The 20,659-nt window shown below is 41.4% G+C and overlaps 1 protein-coding gene across 2 annotated transcripts in view; it reads right to left on the reverse strand.

The window, feature by feature from the left end:
- Nucleotides 1-8,032: 8,032 nt before the first annotated feature.
- The window catches only part of LOC116984787 (39S ribosomal protein L23, mitochondrial-like), a 38,226-nt gene continuing 25,599 nt past the window's right edge, over nucleotides 8,033-20,659 (reverse strand). For both annotated transcript variants that reach the window (XM_033039159.1, XM_033039160.1), the window contains exon 5: nucleotides 8,033-8,926. In XM_033039159.1, coding sequence (XP_032895050.1) covers nucleotides 8,762-8,926 — 165 coding nt within the window. In that variant the 3' untranslated portion in view covers nucleotides 8,033-8,761. The remainder of the gene's footprint in view (nucleotides 8,927-20,659) is intronic.

A 20,659-nucleotide genomic window follows, 5' to 3' on the forward strand; every position in this document is an offset into this window, starting at 1 on the left:
GCTTAGAGAAGCGATTATTGAGCAGCACAATTGACACGGCCTGTGCTGCTTAGTCATTCTCTCTAGTACCATAAGTGGGACTATAAATGATTGGTTATTCACCCACTGTTGACTAACGTTATGCAAGGTGTCTTTTATATGAACACTCTAAAGCCTAGACATAGTAGTGTGGAATGTGTATCGGTAAATTATTATGCAGATATCATCTACTGTATTCCTAATGGGAGCAGTATCTTTTAAGTTGATTATGCTTTTAGCAACTGATTTCAGCACAAAGAACAGTCTTTCCTCAATCTCCAGCGGTCTCTGGGTCATAACTGACATGGGGGTAGCTTGTTATGGGAATGATCTCATAAAGCAAAACGGGCACGGTTTGGAGTTGACAGCATACCCACCAGATTGGAGATTGGGAGTGTTATTATGTATACAGGCACACTGAGCTTGCTAGTACCTATCAGATGAAGGATAGTTCCTTCATTGTTAGTTAATAGTTTTCTCAAGAGATTGCTGGTGCAGACTATCTCAACATGACTATCAAGAGATGACAATCAAGAGATTGCTGGTGCGGACTATCTCAAATCAGAATAAAGGGGAGGTCATTTAAGACTGAGGTGAGAAAAAACTTTTTACCCAGAGAGTTGTGAATTTATGGAATTCCTGCCACAGAGGGCAGTGGAGGCCAAATCACTGGATGGATTTAAGAGAGAGTTAGATAGAGCTCTAGGGGCTAGTGGATATGGGGAGAAGGCAGGCACGGGTTATTGATTGTGGACGATCAGCCGTGATCACAATGAATGGCGGTGCTGGTTCGAAAGGCCGAATGGCCTCCTCCTGCACCTATTTTCTATGTTTCTATGAATAGAGTGTAAGCAGCTAATAGCAGGTGTGAATTCAAATAATTTCAAGTCTCATTCTTCCAAGGGGGCTGGCTCATTAGCAGCCAATAGAATGGATATTCCCATTTGATCATCTTCTTGCAACAGCAGGAGGCTTACATACTGCACTTTCAGAAGTTATAAAATTTTGTTGAATATATCTGGATGATTGCAGATAGAATTCTGAACAGTGTTGCATGAGTTATTGTCTAACTCAAAGCCAATTGGGACTGTGGTCCGATTAAGGACAAAGGACATGTATGCAGGTCAGCATCATGTTGTTAATAACCCATGTCTTTTCTATCATTTATGGTTTATCTGTTTAAGTGTATCATACAGATTGGTTTACTGCATGAAACCACAGAGCTTCGAAGGCTTCACGTAGTCACTCACGTGACTTTAATATAAAATAGAAAAATTAAACGAGAACTTACCATTTGAAGTTTGATCTTTATTTCATGAGAAGTTGAAGTGAGGGACCACGTGCCCTCCACTCCCAACCCTGAATCTCATAAAGATCATTTGGTAGGTCAAGGGTTATTAATCTTTCTATAGTTTAAGTTCGTGCAAGTGGTCTGTGGTTTCATACAGTTGCTCTGAAGATTGACGCGCATGCGGGCTGGCGGGCTCTTCGCGTAGTCCCTCACTTCAACTTCTCATAAAATAAAGATCAAACATCAAATGGTAAGTTCTCGTTTAATCTTTCTATTTCAATTGTATGGCTGCATGGTAACTCAAATATCACTGTACCTTAATTGATGCATGTGACAATAAATGTGAACTTGAACTTGAACTTAAACCTATGCCCACTGGTTCTCGATTTCCCCACTCTGGGCAAGAGACTCTGTGTGTCCACAGGATCTATTCCTCATGATTTTGTACACCTCCTCTCTTCCAGCTTTCTTTCCCCACAATAAGTCTGAAGAATGATCCTGATCTGAAATGCCACCTATCTATGTTCTCCATGACCATTATGGTCTTAAGGCTTCTCGTAACGTGGTCGGACATTGCTTCTAATCATATCCTTAAATAACATGATCGCAGAGAAGTGGAGGTAGCCGAGGAGTGAGGCTGCAGTCCACACCAACACTCTGTCACCCCACCCCCAAGAATAACACTCATGCTGGCACTAAGCAAGTGTGGACGGACATACAATCATAGATTTGATTATTCTATAAATTATTTTCTTCACATGCCTAGCCTCTTGAAAGGTTGAACATTGAATTCTCTAGTTTCAGGTAATCCCGACCCAAACGCTACCTATCCATGTTTTCTAGAAATGCTAAGTTACTTTAGCACTATGCCCTTTTGTGTATACCAGCATCTGTAGTTCATTGTTTCTACAATAAATGCTGGTCTTATCAATGATAATAAATGAATTTACATCCCAAAATAATGTTTATCATGTAATTACGTTTTTTCCTCTCAAGTCCATAATACACAATACGTGTGGCAGCGCAGTGGCGCTGCGGTAGAGTAACTGCCTTACAGCATCAGAGATCCGGGTTCAATCCTGACTACGGGTGCCGTCTGTATGGAGTTAGTACGTTCTCCCTGTGACCCCGTGGGTTTTCTCCGGGTGCTCCGGTCTCCTCCCACACTCCAAAGGCATACAGATTTGTAGTTTAATTGGCTTCAATAAAAAAATGTAAATTGTCCCTAGTGTGTTGGATAGTGCTAGTGTACAGGGATCGCTGGTCAACGTGGACTCGGTGGACTGACAGGCCTTTTTCCGTGCTGTAGTTCTAAAGTTACTAAACAGAGTCTTATTTGATTGCTATTAGAAGCTGTTTCAGGTGTTTATATTTACAGGTATCACACAACATACAATTTAAATGTTTCACCTCAATAGATCTTTCATCGTAGATGGACGATAGCACACACTTCTTCCAAGCATCAAAATGATTTTCCAACTATTACGTACATGCATGCATTCTCTTACTCTTAAATTTATTCTTCAGTGTCACCTGTCATGGACCTATTTAGATTGTCCTGTTGCCAAATGGCTCCCCCTGCTGTCAGATCTTCCTTTTCCGTTCCCACCCTACCCCCACTTTCCAAGACTGATTTTTCCACCTTCGTTTTTTTCTTCCAGCCTGGAAAAGATTTGAAGCTCCTAACTCCCTTTAAATGCCTCCATTATCATGGCAAATATGCAGAGTGCACAAAGCCAGCTGATAGCCAGGAAAGTGGCTTTTCATTGGGAGAGGTCAAGTCTTAATGGTACAAGACTCTTGTCATGTTTCGATAAAGTCAGTCAGATATTATGGGTCGTCAGATTCAAGTTTCAATTAAGTGTATATTTAATTGGTTATGTCACAGTTTTATCTGTATTAAAGACTTTAGTGAAAAATTATGTTTCTATTTAGTTTAATTTTAATTGAAGGTCACATTTGTATCTGTATTATAGAATTTAAAGAAAAACCTTAATTATCAGTTTCAATTAAGTGTATTTTTAATTGAAGCAATGTCACACTTGCATCTGTATTATGGACTTTAGAGGAAAAAAAAGGTAATTACAAGTTTCAATTAATTCTCGAGTTGTCACATAAACCCCATCGACACACAGCTCCTTTCAGCAATAAAATTAATCATTCAAACTTCAAATCAGCTGCACAGTGGCACAGTTGGTAGAGCTGCTGTGATCCGGGTTCGATCCTGACTTGGAAAATGACAAATGCTCCAATCAGTAAAATTCTCTGAAATTTAAAAGGAAAAGGAAAATAACTAAAACTTAAACAGAATTCATTTCTAAACATTGGTGTTCACGCCTTAAATGTTTAAAAACCAGCGCACAAACGTGTTCTAAATATTCCTCTTTGAAATCGTCAAATTGGCTTAAAGTGCCAAGGAGACTTGGAAAAGTTGTGGCTTAAATCTCAGGTCCAAAGGCACTTCTCATGGCTGTCCTCAAATCCTCATGGCTGTCTACATTACAGAGGCCCTAACATTTTCATCTGTTTTCTGACAGGTTTGTTGTGTGTTCTGGAGACCTACACGGAAGAAAATAAATACTTCAGTAGGAAATAGCCCAGCTGACCTTTCACCTTGAGTGAGAGAAGTTTTGCAGTCAACTTCGCAGCAAACTGCATGACAAAATGGTGCAAACACATTTGTTTTTTTTAAGTAAAAGAAATGTTTTCCTGATGTCAAGCTTCACTTTGTTCGTTTTTATTTTGACTTCATTGGTCAATCAAAGCCAGTCAGCAGTGGTTTTATTTTCTAATGACACCATTTACAGATCATTAGTCAAAGCTGCTTTTCACCGAGATCGCAAGAAACATGCCAGGCACTTGTAATCATTACTTGTAAAGTCAAGCTGTTCTCAAAGCTTGAGGGGCTATCAAGTGAGACTGTCTGGTGTTAGAGTGCATGTCAAAATACCTACCACACTCAAAACTATAACATAACCCATATGGTCAGATTTGGTAGCTGCTGCGGTGGTCCAAACATGGGAGAACTGATAAGAGAGAATCCTTTGTAATGAGAGGAGACAGTCACCATGATCTATTATAGTGCATGTTTGTGTGTCTCCATGGCAACGGACTAAATTAATCACTTCACAATTACTCACTGGTCTTTCATTCCTAATTAAGGGTGTTTGGGAATTCTAGCAGTTGCGGATGATGCAGCCAGCAATCATGTCAGCCATGTAAAAAATGTTTCAAATCTTTGATAAGCCAATGGAAGGCTGCATGAGTCATTAACTATATTGCAGTAAACGCCGTCAAAATAAAACCTAATCATCTCAAAAAAATTATAATTGGAGATGCTGGCACTCAGCCTTCCTATTAAAACTTTTTTGAATGTTAGTGGTCTGAAGAAGGGTTCTGACCCAAAGCTTCATCTATTCCTTCAGAGATGCTGCCCGACCCGCTGAGTTACTTCAGCATTTTGTGTCTATGTTCTGTATAAACCTGCATCTGAGGGTCCTTGCTACACATATTGAATGCTATATGTCAGGTTCTTTAAACTGATATAATGTATTTTTCAATGCGCTGTTAAACACAGCACAAAAAAATAATCTTCACTGGAAACTCCTGTGATTCAGTTTTGGGTAAATCTACATTTAATATTTAATCACACATTGCTTTCCACTGACTGAAGTTCTGCCCAATTTACAAGTGTTTTTTTAAGGTCAAAGGAAGACAAGTATTTGTGCCGCATCAATGCAAGACATGCAGTAGAATCCTGAAAACTCATTCAAGGGAGTCTGTCATAACAAACTGCCAGCAAAATAATTGCAAAACCACATTTTAAACTGCTGAACTACCTTGAAGTTTATTGATAGGAAAAGACCATCCATCCATCACAAGCTGGCACCAGTGTTCAAACCTTCACGTAAGTGTGAAGGCAAGAAAGAGATTCCATTTTTTTTGTGTGTTTATCATGATCTCAGAATGGCCCTAAGCACTTTACAGCTCCTGAGGTAATTCTGACCGATGGCCACTGTTTAATGTACAGAACACGAGGCAATTGGCACGCAAGTGATAAGACAATGACCAAATAATCTTTTTACGCATGACAATTGAAGAATAGATAGTGACCCAGGACATTGGGGATTTTATTTTCTCAGATTCTCCTGCAGAATAGTGCTGTGGGAAATTTGACACAGATTTAAATACAATATGTGGGGCTGTGGGTTTAAAGACACACAGCACCAGGTTCTGAAACAGCTACTTTCCTAAAACTAAAAAAGACATCGCGTGATGGAGTACTTCAGCACGTTAGGCAGCATCTCCGTAGAAATGTGTAGGAAGGAACTGCAGATGCTGGTTTAAACCAAAAATCGACACAAAATGCTGGAGTAACTCAGCGGGACAGACAGCATCTCTGGAGAGAAGGAATGGGTGACGTTTCGGGTCTAGATCCTTCTTCAGACTGAACACTCACTCACACCATACACAGTGCCCTCCATAATGTTTGGGGACAAAGACCTATCATTTATTTATTTGCCTCTGGACTCAATTTGAGATTTGTAATAGAAAAAAAAATCACATGTGGTTAAACATTGTCAGATTTTAATAAAAGCCATTTATATAAATTTTGGTTTCACCATGCAGAAATTACAGCTGTGTTTACACATAGTCCCCCCATTTCAGGGCATCATAATGTTTGGGACATAGCAATGTAATGTTTAGTACTTTGTTGCATATCCTTTGCATGCAATGACTGCTTGAAGTCTGTGATTCATGAACATCACCAGTTGCTGGGTGTCTTCTCTGATGATGCTCTGCCAGGCCTGTATTGCAGCCATCTTTAGCTTATGCTTGTTTTGGGGGCTAGTTCTTCAGCATATAAAAGGCATGCTCAATTAGGTTCAGATCTTGATTGACTTGGCCACTCAAGAATTGACCATTTTTTAGCTTTGAAAAACTCCTTTGTTGCTTTAGCAGTATGTTTGGGATCATTATCTTGCTGCAGAATGAACCACCGGCCAATGAGTTTTGAGGCATTTGTTTGAACTTGAGCAGATAGGATGTGTCTGTACACTTCAGAATTCATTATGTTACTACCATCAGCAGTTGTATCATCAATGAAGAAAAGTGAGCCAGTTCCTTCAGCAGTCATACATGCCCAGGCCATAACACCCCCACAACTGTGTTTCACAGATGAGGTGGTATGCTTTGGATCTTGGGCAGTTCCTTCTCTCCTCCATACTTTGCTCTTGCCATCACTCTGATATGTTAATCTTCGTCTCATCTGTCCACGAGACCTTTTTCCAGAATTGTGGTTGCTCTTTTAAGTACTTCTTGGCAAACTGTAACCTGGCCATCCTATTTTTGCGGCTAACCATTGGTTTGCATCTTGCAGCGTGGCCCCTGTATTTCTTTTCATGAAGTCTTCTGCGGACAGTGGTCATTGATAAATCCACACCTGACTCCTGAAGAGTTTTTCTGATCTGTTGGACAAGTGTTTGGGGATTTTTCTTTATTATAGAGATAATTCTTCTGTCATCAGCTGTGGAAGTCTTCCTTGGCCTGCCAGTCCCTTTGCGATTAGTAAGCTCACCAGTGCTCTCTTTCTTCTTAATGATGTTCCAAACAGTTGATTTTGGTAAGCCTAAGGTTTGGCTGATGTCTCTAACAGTTTTATTCTTGTTTCTCAGTCTCATAATGGCTTATTTGACTTTCATTGGCACAACTTTGGTCCTCAATTTGATAAACAGCAATAAAAGTTTCCAAAAGTGATGGAGAGACTGGAGGAAAGACTATGTGCTGAGAGCTCCCTTATACTTGCATCAAGGAGGCAATGAAACACAACTGAGCAATTACAAACACCCGTGAAGCCATGTGTCCCAAACATTATGGTGCCCTGAAATGGGGGGACTATGTATAAACACAGCTGTAATTTCCACATGATGAAACCAAAATGTATAAAATTGGCCTTTATTAAAATCTGACACTTTAACCACATTTGAATTTTTATATTACAAATCTCAAATTGTGGAGTACAGAGGCAAATAAATAAATGATGGGTCTTTGTCCCAAACATTATGGAGGGTACTGTAGATGACATTGCACCAAAACTGCATTTCTCGGGAATTAAAAGCCCCCTCCCCTTACCACTCCCCCCTACTTTTCTTTTAATTAGGGCAAACTGTATCTGCACATGGCAGCAGCCCCCACCCCCTGCCGGGTCCCCCCTTCATTTAAGCCTCCCTCCTTCCCCCACCGCCTGGTCCCTTAATTATCTGCGTCTGCCCCACCCCCCCAACACCTCCACCCACCGGCACCCCCTGCATTCTCAGTACCCCACCACCCGTGCCCCCACGTCCACCGGGTCACCCTTTGTTCTTAATGGTCTTCCTCACTCTTCGACGGCCCACCTCACTCTCCGATGGCCCTCCTCACTCTCCGACACTCTCACCGGTTGTTCGTGGGTCTTTCCTCGCACTTGCGGCGTGAATCCCATCAAAGTCTGCAGTGGGTGAGCCGGGCCTAGCGGGAGGCTTCGCCTCGCTCGCCGGGAACAACCCTGGCCGTGCTGCTCGCTGGGAGTGATTCCTGAGATAAGGGATTTGCATTTTGAGGAAAGCAAACATGTATTCATATACAGCACCACTGGGGAATTGGAACGCGTCAACATTGCAATTCATGCTGGGAGTTCACAAAACATTTCATCCCTATATTTTTCATATGTAGCACAAACTCACGTGCATTTGCCCTTTCAAATTTTATTCAATATTTTAGACTACTGCTAGAACAAGAATGACCAGATACACTTGCATTTGATTTTCTCTCAAAAAAAGTTTACAAAAGTAACTCAATAAATTCCTTGGCAGGCATAATCTTTTATACGACAGTTGGTCTTCGAATAATTAGATTTATTTTCCACGTACCTTCTCTCCAACCCCCAACAAACATCAAGTCTGCCCTCTTAACAAATATAAACTGTCGGGTGCAGGATATATTAACTTACATACACATTCAGTTTAGCACCCATACATGAGCTACCTTCAGTAATACCAATAACGGCTGTGGAGGCCAATTCATTGGGTATTTTTAAAGTGGAGATTGATAGGTTCTTGATTAGTAAGGGCGTCAAAGATTACGGGTGAATGGGATTGACAGGGAAAAATAGATCAGCCATGATCGAATGGCGGAGCAGACGTGATGGGCTGAATGGCCTAATTCTGCTCTTATGGTCAGTATGTGCATATTGAACTGGATTTTCAATGAATGGACATCAAAACTGACTCGCAGCCCATTACGTAACAGAGCACTACACCGCTGCTTTATAAGTAATGGACACAAATCACTGGAAAGTTGGTGAGCAATAGTTATCAAAATGTATAATGTCTACAGAGTTACCCCTCATAATGAACAGTATCTGAAAAATGATAATTCTTCTGAAAAAGATCTCAACTTCCAAAGAAGTGTTTCTCAAAGTCCAAACCATTCAGTGACACCCCCTCGCCGTGGGTCTGCTTTCTGTTTCTGTTTATCTTCTTCCAAGAACTTATTTTGGATTTCTTCCAGAGAGCCTGATTCAGCAGTTTGATCCTTCTCGGGAAAAATGTTTGGAAAATTGAAAGTCTGACCTTCAGCCTATATGATAAAAAAAAAAAGAATTGCAATGTTAAATAATTATGCGGGGACAACAATCTAAAAAATAATTAATTTTAAGATTGCTAACAGTTATAGAAATGCAGCAAATAAGAGGTTGACTAATTCACAAAGGGACTCACTTTCAGCTGGGACAGTGCACTTGCAATTCCCAAAATGAATGATCTCAAGTTTACAAAGAGTGGAACAAAGAAAGCTGGCATCAAAGGAATGGGTCAATATTTAAGTGGCAGATAAACCAAGGCAGATGTGGGATTGGACCCTGGTCATAATTTGTTACTGCCTATGACAACTGTTTCAAAAGGAAGATCCTCGTGTTAGGAACAAGTGACTGACCGATGGGTGACACAGCCAAATAGGACGACCGGCGGGCCTGTAGCGGCCTGTAGAGGGAGCCGCCGAGCCCAGCCCCTGCTCGTCCCCTGAGGACCGGAGAAGCGAAGAGGAGGATGGAGGGAGCCGGCGATGGCGGACGCAAGACCACAGACCGGTAAGAAAGTGAGTCATGGTCTTAACTTCCGTACCGTCAAGGTCGGCTGCGGGGTGCACCATTCAGGGCACAAAGGCTGAAGGTGGCCGGGTGAGGAGAGGGACAACGGTTTGCTAGGCGAACCGGACAGAGGCGATGGCTGGAGGTCCTGCAGCAGCCTGGAGTTCGCCTGGATCAGGCGCCACTCAAGGAGACCGAGCGCGCGAGACCGACCGAGACCGACTGGACTTTGAAAACGACGGCAAAACCTGGGTGACTTTTGCATGCGGTCTCAGTCGACTAATTCTATGTAATTTGTAGTAATCTGGGATTATGCTTATGAATGGCGATACTTTACTGAACTGAATGCAAAAAAGGAACTTCACTTTATATTTGTACCTGCAATAATAAAGAACCATTGACCATTGAAGTGGGGTTGCATCTTTTAATAAGACAGCGAGTGAGAATAACTACACTCATAAACTCTGATCTCTGTGATGTGATTTGTGCTATTTATCTACCACCCCTTGATCCTCCGCTTGTCCCCCTACATTTGGCACTGCCCTCTACTCACTCAGCTCTCCCCATACCCTCCAGCCCGATAAACAACCTGGATATCTGAACTCATTTAAGTTTAAAACATGCTAATGAAGTATCATCGATAAGGTTATGGGGAATAAGATGATATAAAGACAAAAAAGAAAAACAAATAACTTTTGCACAATTTCTGGCAGTTATTTTTTTAAAGATACAGCGCAGAAATAGACACTTCGGCCCTCCGAGTCTGCGCCAACCAGCGATCCCTGCACACCAGCACTATCCTACACACTAGTGGCAATTTACACTTTTACCAAGCCAATTAACCTACCAACTTGTATGTCTTTGGAGTGTGGGAGGAAACCGGAGCACCCAGAGAAAACCCACGCAAGTCATGTGGAGAACATACAAACTCCAAACAGATAGCACCCGGGTCTCTGCCGCTTAAGGAAGCAATTCTACTGCTGCGCCACCGTGTCGCCCTAAATTATTCAATTTAGTGTATTTATCCTATATTGTGAAAGCTGCCTATCCTAATGAATATGTCTCTATCGTAATTTATGATGGTTGCGAAGAAGTCATGTGCCTACCCTAGAAGATGTTCAACTCAGAATTAGACAGCCACTTGGGTAAACCAGCGGATGTGCAGCACAATATGTAATCCTTGTACATTCTGCCAAAAGAATTTCTATTCATGAGTAATTGATGATATGTCTCTGCTTCAAATTGGTTTCGGGTAACTTCCACAGTCAGATGCATTCATGAGGAAGGGACATTTCAGTCGAACAGAATGGAATTTGCTAATCAAATTTCACAGCAATATTTGTTTTCTTTTTCTTAAACGACAAATAGCCTTCATTAACAGTTAAAAATCACTAACCGCTCACCCTGCTGAAGTACAGATATTAGAATGGGTTGAATACATAATACATGAGGTGCATTTATGTCACTACACTGTTAATTATACTGCTGTTTTATTATTAATGCTATTGCATAGTCTGCTTCTAGACTGGATTCCCATTTATTCCAGTAAATTTTCATGTTTGCAGTCATGTAGGCTGTACTCAACTATTGAGCATGTGATAATTGTGTTACAGAAGCATACAGAAATGCAAATGAATATAGAGTAATTTATGCATAATTTCTAAGAAATGTCAATTACAGGAAAGCACATAAAGCAATAGGGTGTCAGAAAATGTGGAGCAAACGAGAGTATAGTTTAGATTAGTTTAGTTTAATTTATATCTAAGGTAAAAGCTTTCATTTGCATGCTATCCAGTCAAAGAAAAGACAATACATGAATACAAGTGCTAGGTAAAGGATTAAGGGCACTACATTTAGTGCAAAGATGTAACATTGGAGTCCGATAAAGTCTGATTAAATAGTTCAAAGGTCTCCATTTAGGTGGATGAGAGTTCAGGGCCACACTCTAACTAATGGGAGGACCATTCAGTTGCCTGATTACAGCTGGGAAAAAACCGTTCTGGAATCTGGAGGTGTGCGTTTTCAAACTTCTGTACTTCCTGCCCGATGGGAGAGAGGAGAAGAGGGAATAACCAGCACGAGACTGGTCCTTGATTATGCAGAGAATTCAAGTAAAGTTCAGCTGCATAAAACTGACAAATATACAAAATTAAGGGTTAAAATGTTCCTCTGTCTATGCCGCACCCTACCAGGACATTTGAGATGTCCTCATTCTTTAGGGAATGGGGGTTCCCCTCCTCTATCATTGGTGAGTTCCTCACACGTATATCCCGCAGCTCCGCCCTTGCTCCCCCTTCCCCCTAGTCACAACAGGGGCAGAGTCCCCTTAGTCCTCACCTTTCAGCCCATCAGCCGTCGCATGCGAAACATAATCCTCCGACATTTTCATCACTTTCAACAAGATCTCACCACTAGTCACATCTTCCAATCTCCACCCCTTTCCGCTGAGACCGTTCCCTCCGCAACTCCCTGGTTAACTCATCCCTTCCCACCCAAACCACCCCCTCCCCAGGTACTTTTCCTTGCAGCAACAGGAGATGCAACACCTGTCCCTATACCTCCTCCCTCGATTCTGTCCAGGGATCACGACAGTCAACAGCAACACCTGCTTCTCTTTTACACCTCCTCTGTCACGTCAGGAAATTCTAGACCTAATTGAACGGCCAGTCATGCTGTTCCCTTCACCACATTTCCATGATTGCAGCAATATCATAATCTCATGAGCTGATCCATGGTCTCAGCTCCACTGTCCTATCTGTGAGGCTCCTTGCATGAAAGTAAGAGAAGGAAAATTGCACTGTTCTTGTAGTTTATTCATAGAGTGAGCCTGGTCCTCTTTTGTCCCTCCAACAACATAAGCATCTCTCATATAATTGCAAATGGCAACTCCTGCAAACTCACCCTATCAACAGCATACACGGCAGCTACAGATATGATATTAGCTGTGATCGAACGATAAATATTTTCAGCCTAAAGATCCACATAGAAATAGGCCCCAATGATAGAAGCCCTGACCTCCACTAAGAGGAAGCTTGGCAATGAAAGATAATGGAAATTTCCTGACATTCTTTGGAACAGGATTTATTTTCTCAGACCAACAATCAATGGCTGCCTGTAACATTTGCTAAAGCACTTAACAATAAAACTAAAATTAGATTTTGCCACCAATCTTCTTCAAGTAGAATCCAAAAGCATGAATAGTATTTGTTGCATATTTTCAAATGAGATACTTTCAGAACACCTTTTTGGATAAAAAACGCTGTGAGATAAACCTGAGCAAAATTATATAAAAACAGGTTTCAAAATGCACAGCTATTTAAGGTAGGCTTAAGCCACAGGCCAAATATAACCATAGTCAAGCCCAGACTTGCCATAGCATGAGGTTAAATGTTATTAAAACTCAAAGCAGGAGTGACTACTTGAAGATGAGGGAAAATAACAACAGATGCAAGTGTATTACAGTTGAAGATGTGTGACATTCCCCAAGACAACTGGTAAGCAACTGTTGTGTATGGTTAGTTACCTAATTTAGCTGTTTAAATTTTACAAAGCAGAATCACAGTTATTTTATGTGATAAAATTGCTCCTCACTTCCATAGGATCATCCAATATGCATTCATGGTTTGGTGAGTAAATGCATTCCATGCAGCCACAAAGACTGAACTGCAGAATCTACAGGCAATCTGTGCTAGATTAATTCAGGGGTAATATTACCAACCAGTGCCCTGCTCAATGGAAGGTGGGGAATAAGAGCCACACGTCTTGCTCCTTAAAGATAAATCCTGGAAAGTATACTTACATGGGCATGTGATAAAAGCTTGAGTGCATTTGTTTGCAGCAATTGGCCATTCTCTGTTTAGTTCATAAGTTAGTAATTGAAAGTTTTTTTTAAAAAGATACGGCTGGGAAACAAGCCCTTCATCCCACTGAGTCCGGGGCTGACCAGAGATCACCCCGTACACTAACATTACCCTACACACTAGAGACAATTTTATAACTTGCTGAAACCAGTTAATGTTCAAAGCTGTACATCTTTAGAATGTAGAAGGAAACGGGAGCACCCGGAGAAAATCTATGCTGCAGGAAGTAAGAATGTCATTGTTCTATCTGGGACACATGACAATAAAACACTGTTGACTCTTGACTAGTTGAAGTGAGGGAGTGCCACCCTGCTCAAGAGGCAGTCTTAGGGATGGGATGTAAAACTGAACTACCAGCTTCTTCATTTGATAAATGCAAATAACCACACATCACTATTTTTGAAAATCAGATGAGTTTTCCCTTGTGTTCTGGCCAATATATATCTCAACAAACAGCATCAAAACAATTGATCTGGTCATTAATTCATTGCTGCTTGCAAAACATTAATGTGCACAAATTAGTTACGGGGTTTGCTCCATTACAAAGTGAACACAATTTTAATGTTGTTGAAGAAAAGGCCAAGGTAAGGATTTGACAGGTATATAGTGCATTCAGAAAGTGTTCAGACCCCTTCACTTTTTCCACATTTTGTTACGTTGCAGCCTTATTTTTAAATTGATTACGTTCATTTTTTTATCATCAACCTACACACAATACCCCAGAATGAAGAAGCAAAAACACGTGTTTAGAAATTTTTGCGAAGTAATTAAAAAGAAATAACTGAAATATCATATTTGCATTAGTATTCAGACCCTTTGCTGTGACACTCAAAATTGAGCTTAGGTTCATCCTGTTTCCATTGAAACTTGAGATGTTTCTACAACTTGATTGGAGTCCAACAGTGGTAAATTAAATTGATTGGACATGATTTGGAAAGGCACACACCTGTCTATATAAGGACCCACAGTTGACAGTGCATGTCAGAGCAAAAATCAAGCCATGAAGACGAAGGAATTGTCCGTAGACCTCCGAGACAGGATTGTGTCGGGACACAGATCTGGGGAAGGGTATGAAACAATTTCTGCAGCATTGCATGTCCTGAAGAGCACAGTGGCCTCAGTCATTCTTAAATGGAACAACTTTGAAACCACCAGGACTCTTCATAGAGCTGGCCTCCCGGCCAAACTGAGCAACGGGGAGAGAAGGGCCTTGGTCAGGGAGGTGACCAAGAACCCGATGGTCACTCTGACAGAGCTCCAGAGTTCCTTTGTGGAGATGGGAGAACATTCCAGAAGGACAACTATATCTGCAGCATTCCACCAATCAGGCCTTTATGGTAGAGTGGCCAGACGGAAGCCACTCCTCAGTAAAAGGCACATGACAGCCCGCTTGGAGTTTGCCAAAATGCATGAGAACCAAGATTCTCTGATCTGATGAAACCAAGATTGAACTCTTTGGCCTGAATGCCAAGAGTCACGTCTGGAGGAAACCAGGCACCGCTCATCACCTGGCCAATACCATGCCTACGGTGAAGCATGGTGGTGGCAACATCATGCTGTGGGGATGTTTTTCAGCGGCAGGAACTGGGAGATTAGTGAGGATCAAGGGAAAGATGAACTGAGCAAAGTACAGAGAGATCCTTGATGAAAACCTGCTCCAGAGTGTTCTGGACCTCAGACTGGGGTGGAGGTTCACCGTCCAACAGGACAACGACCCTAAGCACAAAGCCAAGACAACGCAGGAGTGGCTTTGTGACAAGTCTGTGAATGTCCTTGAGTGGCCCAGCCAGAGCCCTGACTTGAACCCAATCGAACATCTCTGGTGGGTCCTGAAAATAGCTGTGCATTGATGCTCCCCATCCAACCTGACAGAGCTTGAGAGGATCTGCAGAGAAGAATGGAAAAAATTACCTAAATACAGGTGTGCCACGCTTGTAGCATCATACCCAAGATGACTTGAGTCTGTAATCGCTGCCAAAGGTGCCTCAACAAAGTATTGAGTCTGAAGGGTCCGAATACTTATGTAAATGTGATATTTCAGTTATTTATTTTTAATTACTTTGCAAAAATGTCTAAACATCTGTTTTGGCTTTTTTATTATGGGGTATTGTGTGTAGATTGATGATTAAAAAAAATGAATTTTGTTTCACACTTGCTTTTTATTCTTTTATTCTGTTCGAAATAAATAAGAAAATAAATAAATAAATAAACAGATGAATAAATAGATGGATAAATAAGAATTTAATCCATTTTAGAATAAGGCTGTAACGTAACAAAATGTGGAAAAAGTGGAGGGGTCTGAATACTTTCTGAATATACTGTATATAAAATAATGGAATGAGAAGAATTGACAGTGAGAAGTTGCTTTCTTTTGGAGGGGAGGCAAGGACAAGTGAATAGAGCCAGGAAATAACAGGGAAGAGCTTAACAAGTGACTTGTTAAGATTATCTTTTCACACATGTGGTTGATATTTGCAATGCTCTAACAGCGGTAGAGTTGTTGCCTTACAGCGCCAGCGACCCGGGTTTCATCCTGACTACAGATGCTGCTGTCTTTATGGAGTTTGTATGTTCTCCCCGTGAACGCGTGGGTTTTCTCTGGAGTGCTCCAGTGCCAGGACACCCCCGGCAATCAGCCCCGACTCGCCAGCCACGGACCGTGAGCTGGAGGAGAACCCGCCCGCCACAAACCGACGATGAGGACCCACCAGGTAGGTTCAACTAAACCACCGATAGGGGGTCCGGGGGGGGAGTGGCACCGAGAACAAAGGGGAACCCGGAGTGGAGGGGAGTGGCACCAAGAACAAAGGGGGACCTGCTGTGGAGGGGTGACACCAGGAACAAAAGACCAAATTGGCATAAAATTGTAGATTGTCCCCAGTGCTGAGGATAGTGCTAGTGTGGGGGTCATTGGACGGCGTGGACTCGGTGCGCCGAAGGGACTGTTTCCGTACTGTATCTCTCAACAATGCCTGCTTACAAGACCCATATGCGCTTCCTTATAACGGCTGCACCACCAATGTCACACTATGGCCACCTCCAACAAGATTCCTCATGCAACTGTACTATTGCCAAGTCTCACATCACTAACATAACTTAACCAACAGATAATTCTAAGGATGCACCAGCAGATCATAAACTGTGTACAATGTGGTGAGTCAGTGTTATGGAATATCCTACACTCACAGCCCTGTCAAGGAATTTACCATCCAAAATAAAGCAGCCCACAAACACGACACTAATCTTTGCCTCCACCACTGGCAGACAATTCCTGCAGTGTGCGTCATACACAAGTCGTGTGACAGTTTTTTACTAAAGCACATCCCAAGCCTGCAATCTCCAATGCCAAGGGAGATACAGATACTGGGCACAATGGAACAAGATCACCTGTGGGTTCCCACCAAGTCACACACCATTGACACCAATCTCACACCACACACCAGTGACATGGAAACATGTCACTGCTCCTTCACTATTGTGGAGTTCAAATCCTGGAACCTCCTTCCCCACACTGCCATCAGAAGAACAGCAGTTCAAAAAGGCAGTGCACCACCACCATCTCAAGTACAATTAGAAATGGGCACTAAATGATGGCCTTGCCTGTGGTTCTGACTTTTCATGAATGAATTTTTTAAATTATGTCAATAAAAACCACGTGACACCAGCCTATATTTCTTTGATGCATTCTACACAATTCTGCTATTAAAAAAGAATATCCAATTATCTTTCTTGGACATAAACCAGAAACCACAAGACCATGGATATTGACTAAGACCTTGTTCTACTGCGACAAACGCTCAATATAATGGAAAGACCTGTTGTTGAGTTTGGTCAATTGAGAATTTACCATAATTTATACTGACTCGCAGTTGCCAAGTTCCAAACAGACTACAAAAAGCCAACTGGGCTTTCTTGCCAGGAGCTATTTTCTCATAACAACTAATCCTCTATATACAGATAAGGCTGATACGCGTAGATAAGTAAATCCACATCAAAAATGAAGCCTCTATTTATTTTTAATACTTTATTTACTATTTGGTTATTTACAGAGGCACACCAGGAAATAAATGAGGTAATTTACAATCCAAAGAGTTGTCACACCAACAATATGCCGCCCATGGGGACTCCTAGCGCCATTCTGTGAATGAGAATTGTATTCCCCTCTCAGATTTTAACACATTTTCTATGGTTTTGAAAAATTAAACTTCTATTATAAAAGTTCAACTCAGTAATATAAAGAAAACTTTATAGTTTAGTTTAATTTAGAGATACAATGTGGAAACAGGCTCTTTGGCCCACCGAGTCCACGTCGAATAGTGAACCCTGTACACTAACACTATCCTACACACTAAGGACAATTTACAATTTTTACCAAGGCCAATTAACATACCAACATTTACGTAGGTCATGGGGAGAACGCACAAACTTCATACAGACAGCAACCGTAGTCAGGATGCAACTCGGGTCTCCGGCACTGTGAGGAAGCAACTCGACCGTTGCACCATCATACCGCCTATTTATACATACTTTATTTAAATATCTTAAAATTGAATCAAGTATCTTTACTGATACAGAATGTATATGAAGACCAATCTGGGCAAATATCGACAATTCTAACACATTCAACTAAAAAATTGAAAAATACAATTGAAAAGATAGATAGTAAAGGTTTAACACTTGAACAGAAAATGTACAGGATTGTCAAATCTGCAAAATCTGTTATGTTCAATGGTACTTTATTGTCACATGTAGCTATGCACAGTGGAAATCGTTCTTTGCATACAATTCAGTCAAATCTTACTATACATGAGAACGATCATACCCTGGTACAAGTTGACTAGTACTATGAGCCAGATTAAAACGTACATATTTAATTCTTTAAAAATGCTCCATTCATATTTAATTCTTTATAAGCATTGGATAATTCTGCACATTAAAATGATAGGTCTAATGGTCAATACACTACACTGCCATTGTGCTTTGATTCCAATCAAGATGTAGTCAAAGCAATTAAACTATGGTATGGGTTCAGAACGATTATACAGTAGGCAAATAATTCCAGTCATTAAAATATGATGTGTCAGTTAGCCCAGTGGAATCAAAGCTTGGAAAAAGTAGTGCAAATTAAACTGTGGACGTGGCGAATATTAAGTTTCATGTTAACATGAAACTTATAACAGTTGCTTCGTGGGTCTACCGCAATGAGTTGGAAGGATGAAATGTAAAATTTGTATTTCTCTATTTGTCACAGTTTTGAATAAGAAGCTTTTTCTCACATTCTGTCCAGTGAGCTGCACTGGAAGTGCCAAGCACTTATTAGGATAGCATCAGTTATTCACACAGCAACAGATAACCAGCTCCATAAGTATAAAAGCAACTAAGAACTGGCAAATCCATCGTTGTTTATAAAATGTATTCATTTTCCTTTATTTCACAGTTGCCAAACAAAAGAAGTGCCACGTTTTTTTTTTGAATTGGGGAATAGGAGACAAAGCTGAAAACAGAGTTTGATTACTAAAAGAGGACGGTTCGGTGAACTTTTGTAACTTTGTCAGCGCCAGAAACGTGGCGACACTTGTGTATTGCCCAGGTGAGGTCTGCCATGTGATTTTACTGGGTTGTACGCAAAACAAAGCATTTCACTGTACCTAGGTACATGTGGTAGTAAGATAACATTGAAAGTGTCATTGAATTTGTTAATGGAGGATGAGAAAGAATCTTCACTGATCCCAGAGCTGACATCCCAGCATTAGAGAATGGATCATCTTACACCCAGTTCTTGGACTCTCAAAAGTTTTTACAAAATCACAGTTGGTGACACTGGAGATAGTGTCCAGATTAAACGGAGCCAGATGCTTAACTGAGCATTTGTTTAAGAAGGAACTGCAGATGCTGGAAAATCGAAGGTACACAAAAATGCTGGAGAAACTCAGCGGGTGCAGCAGCATCTATGGAGCGAAGGGGACAGGCAACGTTTCGGGCCAAAACCCTTCTTCAGACTGAAGAAGGGTTTCGGCCCGAAACGTTGCCTATCTCCTTCGTTCCATAGATGCTCTTGCTTAACTGAACGCTTCTGATCACTGTTCACATTACATGCCTGGCACTTTCCCAGTGTCAGGCAAACAGATGATATCATTTTGAAATGACACTCCGATTTCTGCCCACAGCATTACGGGCAAGCTCAAAAGTCACCACACAACAGAATGAGGAAAACATCATGCTAATCCATTACATTTTTCACAAGTTATAAGAACACCCTGGTAACACAAGACTTGACTGGCACCTTCGTAAGTGACACATTCATCCTACACCACCTCACAAAACCAGCCAACATAATAAAAGACTTGTCATGCCCCGATCACTCCTCCCTCTCTCTGCTCCCGTCTGGCAGATGGCACACAAGCTTGAAAGCGCACGCGCATCCAACTGACTCACGAACACCTTCTTCCCCTCTGATATTAGGCTTCCAAATGATCCTTCCATAAATTAGGGTACTGCCCAATTCACCTCTGCCCCATTGTGAACGTTGGACTTTGTCTATGCATCTGATGTGCTACAAAGCTGAGTACTATATTGTGCACTCTGTATCTTCTCCTTTGCTCAATCTATTATAGTAGAGTTTTACTTGATTGTATTTAAGTGTAGTATTATCTGATCTATTTGAAGAGCTTCCAAACCAAAGCTTTTCAATGCATGACAATGACATAACAATGATAAACCTAAACATAAGTCCAGACTACTACAACTGTCCCTCTCAACCCCATTCTCCTGCCTTCTTCCCATAACCCGTACTAATCACCAACCTGCCAATATGCACCCTAAAAATAGCCAATGACTTGGCCTCCACAGCAATGAATTCCACAGATTCACCACCGTCTGACTAAAGGAATTCCTCCTCATCTCCTTTCTAAAGGTACGTCCTTTTATTCTGAGGCTATGCCCTCTGGTCCTAAACTCCTCCACCAATGGAAACATCCTCTCTGTATCCACTCTATCCAGCCCTTTCACTATTCGGTAAGTTTCAATGAGGTCCCCCTCATTCTTCTATACTCCAACAAGTACCGGTCCAGTGCCGACATATGCTCATCATAAGACCATCATAAGACTCTTATAGAAACTTACAAAATTCTTAAGGGGTTGGACAAGTTAGATGCAGGAAGATTGTTCCCGATGTTGGGGAAGTCCAGGACAAGGGGTCACAGTTTAAGGATAAAGGGGAAATCCTTTAGGACCAAGATGAGAAAAACATTTTTCACACAGAGAGTGGTGAATCTCTGGAACTCTCTGCCGCAGAAGGTAGTTGAGGCCAGTTCATTGGCTATATTTAAGAGGGAGTTAGATGTGGCCTTTGTGGTTAAAGGGATC

This window comes from Amblyraja radiata, chromosome 20 (genome assembly GCF_010909765.2).
Source record: "Amblyraja radiata isolate CabotCenter1 chromosome 20, sAmbRad1.1.pri, whole genome shotgun sequence".
Classification (NCBI taxonomy): Eukaryota; Metazoa; Chordata; class Chondrichthyes; order Rajiformes; family Rajidae; genus Amblyraja; species Amblyraja radiata.